Genomic DNA, 9384 nt, shown 5'->3' with positions numbered 1-9384 from the left:
CACTATTACATCATCCTGCTATTATCAGATTGCCCAAAGCTCTGCATCATCTTTTAAGACAGTATAAAAAAAATCTGGAGATAATATCTTTGTAGTTTTTTACTAAAACTTTTATTAATCACTGATGAGAATTCAGAATTCAGAAAATTTCATTTTCTTCCCATACTGGCAAAGAAACGAAAATTGATAGAGGAAAACACTTCAAAAGTATTAGAAAAATCAGAAGATAAATGCAAAAAGACAGACAGAAGCACTCTAGACTTTAAGGATGATGGTGAAACTTATCATACAAGTGAAATAGCAGATGAGTCTTAAATGATACCCTAAATTTTCTCAAACTCAAGAATTGATGATTCAACAATACATATTTAAACATAGAAAGGAAATATGGTTTTCTTATTTACTCAACGGGAATGGCTTCATTATTCAATATTTTTCAGTAAGAACCTAAGCCAGCCTAAAAAGACATGTCATCATTTATGATGTTTTGCATCATATACACTTGATAGAGTTTGTAAGTCAACAAATGCTAGAGGCAATGTATATACAAAGGTGACTGGAAGGAAATTATGAGGTAGAGATGAAAATATTCACAGAATTGCTAATTCTTCCCCACCATCCCCCCAGCTTTATTGAGCTAAAATTGACATATAATGTTGTGTAAGTTTAAGGAGTACAATGTGTTTGAATTGCTAATTCTAATTGCTGTTTATAAATCTAAAACTGAAAATGTTTTACAGGAAGTAAAAAAGATAGCTATCTTCTCTTCAACAAAATTTCAAGCCATCAAAGTTTTCAAAAGTATTGCATTTTGTTGATTTAAGTACAAGAGGAGACAAAAGTAATAATAAGCTAGAACTTATAGTTTCATTAGAGATGTACTTGAAATCTGGAGTCAGTTTTATAAGATGATTGTGTTCCTAGTTCACGTATGTTGATTGATCAATAGTTGTATTCAAAGGACATCACCCATTTAGGATAATATTCCTTCAAATGCAGGAAAATATAGAATAAAAAATTGAGTTTGCCATATTTAAAATTTATTAAAAAATTATTTTTCACTATTCCTTTATTCTTGCTTCTTGTAAATGAAGCAAGAATTTTGCAAAATGCAAAATTTGCAAAATGATTTTAAAATATGAAAAAATAGAGCAGGTCCATTGGCGATGACTGTTTTCCCTGGTATACTGGGGGTTAACCAAGCAGGGAGTTATTTGTCTCACATAACAAGCAATAGAGGACAGAAAACAGACCCCTCTCTTACAGACTACTTTTGGCTTCAGATAATAGAAATATTATCTCATCGAATGGAGCATGGCAGCTTAGGATAGAGGGATTGTGGCTCAATAATGTTATCAAAGACATAGCTTGCCACCTCTCTGCTCTGCCATGTCCAGTCCCAGTTTTACGCTCAGACTGGTAGCAAGATAGCTGTAGTATTACATAAACATACAACATCCAAAGGAAGGAGAAAAAACCCCAGGAACCCACATCTCTCCTTATAGCTCTCTATTAAGAGTGAGGAAATTTTTGCCAGAATCACTCCTTCTCTTCTGGCTCCTTTCCTTCTTGCCTCTTTGGCTAGAATTGCCTCACATGCTTATGGCTGAACTCGTAAAATGAATGGGATTACCCCTAGATCACTCAGACTAGAAGCTGGGGATAATGTTGGTGTACCCTGGGGCACATTGGTCTGGGGAAGGGATGGACACCTGAAGAAAACTGCGGTTCTGTTAGGAAGAAGAGGGTAACAGGTATTAGGTAAGCTATACATAGTGTCCCTGACAGTCTAACAGTAGAAGCAAAACTCCTAAAGTGACTTACAGAACATACACTAATTAACTGGAGTGAACAGTCACTGAGACTCAGAATGGACTGGGATAAGGAAGTCAGCTCTTTTACAATCCACCCCCCCCCCCCTTAGTGTTATTCTGTCACCTCCAAGCATTCAGGATATTGCTTTATTCCCTCCTCCTCTTGAAAGCTGCGTATAGGAGCAGCCAGCTGACCCATTTTCTGAGATGGACTGAGTGGGGTGAGGTGAATGAGATGTATGGACTTGGGAGACAACCTACATGATCATAGCTGGAGACTGCGACTATGACAAACCTTAGGGAGGGGGCAGTGACCAACGCATGACAGGCAAAAGATGGGGTTTCTGAAGGGGGCTTGAACAGCCATGAGGAGAAATAATGAACCTTGGGTGAGAGAGCTGTCTAGAGCTGTCTCTCAGAACTTCGCTGGTTAGGATTTTTGTATAGTTTTAAAATCCAAACCAAGAGGTGTGGCCAGAACCAGGATGAGGAAGAAGGTAGCATTGTAGAGGAGGCAAAGGGAGAAAAGGGGCAGTGGGGAACCATTTCAGTTGCTTTTTTCTCCTCTAACTGAAGTCCGTCCTTAGTAGTTTTAAATGCACACTCTCCCTGTATAGCTGCCCAGTCAGGACCCAAATGGAGGCTGATGGCTGGGGCAGGCTGATTTTTCAGTTGCCTCGTTTGGATGATCCTGCACACTGGGACTGAGCTGGAACTGAAACAGTCCTTGGAAGTGAGGAACAAGGGACACCATGCCAAATTCCTCTTCAGTAAGCAGTTACAAAAGCTACTAGGCACATCAAGGGTATGCAGGTTGTAGTTTGCAGAATAAAGGACATTTTCTGCTCAAGGAGGGGGTGAGGAAGGGTGGTGTGTTAGGGCCATAATATGACCTGGGACCACGTTTTAATGAAGTCACAACAGAGGAGGCCAATACCTGCTTTACAGGATACCCACCAGTACTGGCAGCCCCGTGAGGTAGTTGCTCCCAATAAAGAGAGAGAATCAGCAATGTTGTAAATCAGGGTTCTGTGCACACTCCATTGTGTAGAAGGATGATTGCTCACCAGCATGAACACAATCCGCCCCGCCATTTTAACAGTAAAAATCCAAATGAAAAAAATGATTGAGTTTCAATTTCTATCACCTTTCCCTTACCTTTGTGAAATTTCAGCACATCTCATTCACAGCTAGTTTCCTACCAAGGTCAGAAACCCGCACACAAAAAATTAATAATGCAAATTAAAATTGGCCCCAAAGAGATTTTTTTGAGGAAGATTAGCCCTCAGCTAACTGCTGCCAATCCTCCTCTTTTCGCTGAGGAAGACTAGCCCCGAGCTAACATCCGTGCCCATCTTCTTCTACTTTATACGTGGGACGCCTACAGCACCATGGTTTGCCAAGCGATGCCATGTCCTGGTGCCATGTCCGCACCGCCGGTCCCACCCGGGGAACCTGGGCCGTTTAAACGGAACACGCAAACTTAACCGCTCTGCCACCCGGCCCCACAAACAGGTATTTTAAATTACTTATACTTATGGAAATGCATTTGCCTTTTTGAGTCTCCAAGAGTTCTCCTTTGAACAAATTCTCGTTGAACAAGGAGAATCCAGGTGAGTCACTGTCCACTGCTCAGGAAGGAGGCGCTGAGAGAGGCAGGGTCGGAATCTTACTAACTTTCTCTCTATTATCCATCATCAGAAAAGCTGGAGCGCTAACGTTATAAGGCATAGATTAAGAAGCTGCTTTCAGCCTGGCAAGGTCCTTCACCACCACAGGCTGTTTACAGAGTTCTGTATCCCAGGCTGAAGTTCTCACAGATTGGGTGGGACTGGGAAGGAAAGTTAACTCAAATACAACTCCTCCCTTCCCCAAATCAAATAATATCTGCCGTTGATATCAGATTATGTACCTTGATTGTTAAATCTGTATTAAGAAAGCATTCCCTCGTTATAAAGTAGCTTCTCTTAAGTTTCTAAATCTATGCAGTAAATTCCATGTGTTTAATTTCACACTCAATTTTTCATACAACTATGAGATGCTGGCCCAAGATGCCAACAGAGCAAATGATTGGACTAAACACTTTAAATTAAAAACAAAAGCAAAAACAAACCCGGAGCAATCTAATCTGGATATGGTAGAAACACGCCACCACCTTGGGTGTTGTGAGATTCAAATCGCTCCTGTGAAATAGGAACCTCATGTCTTAAACCCTTTCCCCCAGCACACGCTCTCTACAAACGAGTCCTTGCACCTGCACAAAGCGAGGACCCAAGTTCAGGGGCTTTGTCTCAAAAGAACAAAGACCGGCCCAGCTGCTCTCTCGCCCCTTTCGAAGGAACGCAGTAGCCTCGGGAAGCCCTCGCCACTCGCGGACCTGCGCCCCCGGGCAGCCCCCAGCGGCCCAGGCACCGCCCCCGCCCCGTCGGCCCCTTTAAGCGCCGCGCCCGCCCCGCCCCCGCGGCCGGAGCACGGGGCCGCCCGCGCCGGGCTGCGCCTCCCGCCGGGGTTACGTGAGCCCGGGGCGGGGGGCCGCCGGGCCAATGGCCGCCGCCGGGGCGGCCGCGCTCCTCCCGCGCCGCCGCCGCCGTGGGGCTGCGGGCTCCTCCCGCAGGAGATAACTGTCAGCGCGCGAGGCGGCGGCAGCGGCGGCGGCGGCGGCAGCGGCGGGCCGGCTCAGTCATATGACCGGCCGCCGGCGGTTCCGGCGCCTAGCAGAGTTACTCAGCCGCAGCGGCCCCGCGCTCCCGCAAGGCTGGGCGGCCGCGCCGCCGCTGCCGCGATGGCCCCGCCGCCGCGGCCGCCGCCCCCGGCTGCGCGCTGAGCCGCCGGCCCCCCGCGCGCCCCGGCCGGCGCTGCAGCGGCGGCGGCAGCATCATGGCCCCAACCCTGCTCCAGAAGCTCTTCAACAAAAAGGGCAGCGGCGGCGGCGGCGGCTCTGCGGCGGCGTCCGCCCAGGGCAGGGCTCCGAAGGAAGGACCCGCCTTTAGGTGAGGGGGCGCCGAGGGGCGAGCGCGGCGCGGGAGCGGAGTTGGCCTCGGGGGCCGCCGGGGAAGGGAGTGGGCCGCCGGGACGTCGCAGCCCATCGCGGGCACCCGGTCCCGGGGCTGGTCATCCTGGGCGCGCCCGATCCGAGTGTGGCTCCGGAGCCTCTGTGACCGGGAGGGTCCCTTCCCCCGCTTCTCCCCGCCTCTCTCCCTCTCCCCGCTACTCAGGGTCCCTTCCTCCTTTCAAAGAGTTCTCGTGTGTTCCTTGGGGTTCCCGGGCGTGCGCTCGCTTTGCCGTGGAAATGGGAGAGTCGCGGTGAATTGGGGTGAACCTCTTCCCGGCAGAGCCGCCCGGGCGCCTCTGCGGGCGCTGCAAAGCTGTGAGCTGTCATTTTGAGGGCAGCTCCAACTTACTGTATACGTGACAGTATTTTGAAGTTGTGAAGGAGCAACAGTCACGAAAAAGGCACCTTCCTTCTTTCTTGCTGTATATGACAAGCTCTCAAACGGATGAATGAAAGTCTGTAATTTCCACATCATTTGGAAGCTTGATGCCGCCTGGAAAGGGGGAGTAAAATGCTTCTATGAAATGGCTGAGATTTTATTATAGCAAAGCTTATGCATATATTTAATAGATCCGACCTTCCGAACACACACCTTTGAAATAATAATAGCATCTGTTGAGGACTTAAGATCTTAAATACTTTGTGTTGATTTCTCTCGTTTATATCTCTAACAGCCCTGTGAGGTAGGTGCTGTTGTAATTCCCATTTTACAGATGAGGAAACGTAAAGTCACAGAGAACCTAAACAGCTTGCCCAAGATCCGCAGCTGCACGTGGGAGAGCCTGCATTTTTGACCCAAGCAGATTGACCACAGGATCCAGTCTTTAAAATCTCTTTGCTATTCTGCTTTCAAAGGCTAACTTTTAAAAGATGCTTTAAAGTGTCGTTTATTGCCTTTCAGCGCCCTTAGGTCGAGAAGTTCGTTTATTTATCTTTAACAGTTTTCTGCAGCAAATTTTTTTTATTGAGCATCTACTTCCAACTCTGACACTCTGCTAGGTGCTTTTTGGCCAGAACGTCTTGCAAGAACAGTTTGTTATTAAACTTGAACCAGTATAATAGACCTCTTAAAAGTTTCAACTGGAACTTTGAATAAATTTTGGATGAAGTTTTATGTTCTAGATTGTGCTTTTCTTGAATTCCATTCATTTAAAATACACAGCTCCTCACTGCAGTTGTGAACATTAAATACCAATATTCTGTGTTTGTGGGGGGGGTGTGTGTGTGTGTGATGGTATTTGGAAGGTAAATTGTGAGGACCTTAAACTACCCTAGTTAAATTCTCATGTTTCTTTTGGGCTAACTGAATCCTTATAATTTGAGTAGGGAATTCTATGCCTTTCACTCTTTTGAGTACTAGTGATGCTGTGTTCCTTCTCAGAATGGTAGAATTACTTTAGACCTAGGGTATGTAATTTCTTCTCTTCTCTCCTAGTAACCCAGACTCGATCAAGGGAACAAAGCCTGGAGAGAAAAGGGCATGTGTGTTACAGGTGTCTTTACTTTGGCAGCCCTTGTCGAGGACATTTAAGGCCATTTCACTGCTGGTGAAGATAGTGGAGTTACACTGTCATTGTTTCCTGTGCTCCTGCCCAGCTGCCCACCGCCATTTCCTCCATCCACAAGTTTAATTGAGTGTATTTTGAGCAAAAAAAAAATTGTGGCTATATTTAGGGCCTGGCCATATTAGGGAAATTGATTCCCGCTCTGTGGGAACATTTTCAGTATAGTGTTCTGACTTCCCATTGGTGTATGATGAAGAACACAAAATTGTGCCAAGGACTTTTTTTTTTTTTCCTTGACCTCATTAGGATATTCTACAAGTTTTTGAGGTAGATGTCTTTGGGACAATTGGAGATCTCAGTTGAACATTTCACTTGATGAGGGCCTTTAGCCGTGTCCCTGGTGGGGGTCACCACGGGAAAAGAAGTGAAGTAGCAGATGTCAGTAAAGATCCAGGAAGATGGGGACAAATCAGCCAGCACACAACACATCAAGAAAGGACACCCAAGCCAGTCTTTCCCCCTGCTGTCTTCGCCTAGCCTAACTCTTAGATGCTGTGTAGCCCTGCTGGGAAAAGTCTCCTAGAAATTTCCCTTTCTTGCCCTACAAAATAGTGACCCTGTGCTGCTTTTTATCCAGATTTTACCCAGTAAGAGAAGGCATGTGCTTTTTGGGGAAGTGGGTGCCTCATACAGCAGGTTAGGTGCCCTTAGGAGCCCACTTTGTCAAATCAATTTCAAGAAGTTAAGGTAAAACCCTTAGGTTAAAACTCGACTGTTGCTAACGTGAATTTGTATTCTTTAGTGGATTTATATACAGGATGTAACTTGTAGGTCTTGAGAACCAAAGGTCCCTTGAACATTCAGGCACACTTTTGGGGCAGTTTTGTAAACATATATTGCCATATTTTTTTGGGGGAAAATCTAAGTAAAAATAAGATCCAACTTTTTACATGTATGTTTTTTTCCTTTGGAGTTTGTGCGAGCCATTTGTATCTTCTCTCTCTTGGTGATGGACTTTTACTAGTTATTTTAAGCTTTTCTCCACTTCTTGGAAGTTTGTCCGTTATCAGGTTTTGCCCTGGATGTTACTCTGTTCACTCTTGTGCACTTCCTCATCCCTTCTCTGGGTTTCTAACCGTTCTCTCATTCCCCCGGTCTTCACATACTCTAATTGATTAGAGAGGAAATTTGTTGTCCAATATTAATAGCTTATATCACAGCTCATTTTCAGATCTCAGGCTTTCCGGTATTCCATCTAAAAAGAGGATCAGGACAGTCAAGATTCCTTCTTAAGTGTTATTTCGTTTAGGATCTCGACAGAAAGCCCTTTTCCTGGCTTTGAGGAAAACGGTTGCTAGAAAAACAGAAAAAGAATCAAAAGAGATTGAATTCACAAGTTTAGGAGAAGTAGTTAGGGCATGGTATGATTATGGTGTTGTGAAGTGTAAGCTCTACTTAAAGTTAGGAAATTGCATTGTTGTCTTGAAATTTGAGAGGATTCTCTATTTGCTGGTCTTCATAATGCTTTCACTTTTAATTAATTGATACATAAATGTATATTTGAATAACCCTTTGTTCCAGAAGGATATATTAGAATGAAAAGAGATGATTTTTTGTCTAGTGGCTTACGTCAGAAGCAGAATTGGGTTCTTGCTTATCTTGAATTTAAGGTTGGCATGTTCACATAGGGATTTTTAAAAGCCGAGGTATGCCCACTGACTTGCATATCTAGTTCAAGTTTGAAATTTTACCTGAAGGTATTTTTTTTTTTTAATATCTCTGATAAATTAGTGGACCACTTTTCACCTAAAATGTGTATGCAACAGGGAGGTGAAAAAGGTCATGGGTTAGCCAAGTTTTATTTTGGACCAGTCAGAAGAAGTGAGTAAGACATATATCACCTGGGATATGAGGAGTAGGGGAAAGCGTTTCAGCTGCTTCATGGCTAGCTGTGTAAATGCTAGAAAAAGTAGACTTCACTCCTACCCCTTCAGTCTTGCCTGTCTACTGCCACATGGCCTAGTTAGTGCTAATCCACATTGTTCTGTTAGAACAAATTTAAGTAATCTGTTACCGGGATAGTATAAGTATAATTTAATCCACTTATCATCATTATCAAATAGCATCTCATGCCCATGTGCTTGTGGCTTTGTGCTCTACCTGTACAAATCAAGCTAGGACGCCAGTGGTCCCACCTGTTGGAGTTTACAATCTAAAAGACAGCAGATTATACACCTAGATGAATGAGTAGCGAACTACACCATATGGTATTGGAAACCATAATAAGATAATTCAAACACTGATAAAGAATAAATCTTTACATTAGGTACAGCATCGAGAACTCGTTGTTCTCATCCTTGGTGTGACTGAGGGCCAGGAGGATGACTTGGTTTCCTGCACACAGAGGGGAGATTACATAGAAGTGCTTACTCCCCTCCCACTGCCAGCTCCCAGGATGCGATCATTTCTAATGAGATTTTTCTGACGTGGGGTGGAGAGTTTGCTGGAAAAAAACCCCACTTTACTTCCACAACCCTCATATTTTTAGTGCCTGTAACATGTGACACATAAATAGCAGTTTTGATTTCTTTTTACTACTTTGCAAGTCTCCCTGGAGGTCCCTTGCCTGCTGTTTTGGCTTCATTGGCACACTCATTACATCATATCTCCTTCTCCTGAAACATGCCATACGCTGTAGGGGGTTATTAGACATTTTTGGCAGAGCGAAAGAAGGGACTCTTCCATCTAATGCAGTGGGTTCTGCTAAAAGCACTTGGAAGACAAATTGAGAAGACTGTTGATTTAGACCTGCCTTCTGCACCATGTCGACATGAGACCAAGCAAGTCTTTTCATTTCTCTGGTCCTGAGTTTCGTCATTTGTAAAGTGACAGCACCAGTCCTATGTAATACGGTTGTGGTGAGGAGGGAATATAATGAGTCTGAAAATCTTTTGAAAAGAATAAAATGCAGCACAGAATGATTTTAAGTATTACTAAGAGCCTTTTAAGTCAT

General features: G+C 44.5%; 1 protein-coding gene across 2 annotated transcripts in view; it reads left to right on the top strand.

The window, feature by feature from the left end:
• Positions 1–4543: 4543 nt before the first annotated feature.
• Positions 4544–9384, top strand: part of FNIP2 (folliculin interacting protein 2) — a 129314-nt gene continuing 124473 nt past the window's right edge. The window contains exon 1 of one of the 2 annotated variants that reach the window (XM_070608792.1): positions 4544–4804. In XM_070608792.1, coding sequence (XP_070464893.1) covers positions 4692–4804 — 113 coding nt within the window. In that variant the 5' untranslated portion in view covers positions 4544–4691. The remainder of the gene's footprint in view (positions 4805–9384) is intronic. The other variant, XM_070608788.1, reaches the window with a different exon arrangement.

This window comes from Equus przewalskii, chromosome 2, assembly GCF_037783145.1.
Source record: "Equus przewalskii isolate Varuska chromosome 2, EquPr2, whole genome shotgun sequence".
NCBI classification, from domain to species: domain Eukaryota; kingdom Metazoa; phylum Chordata; class Mammalia; order Perissodactyla; family Equidae; genus Equus; species Equus przewalskii.
This window is presented reverse-complemented; position numbering and strand designations above follow the sequence as displayed.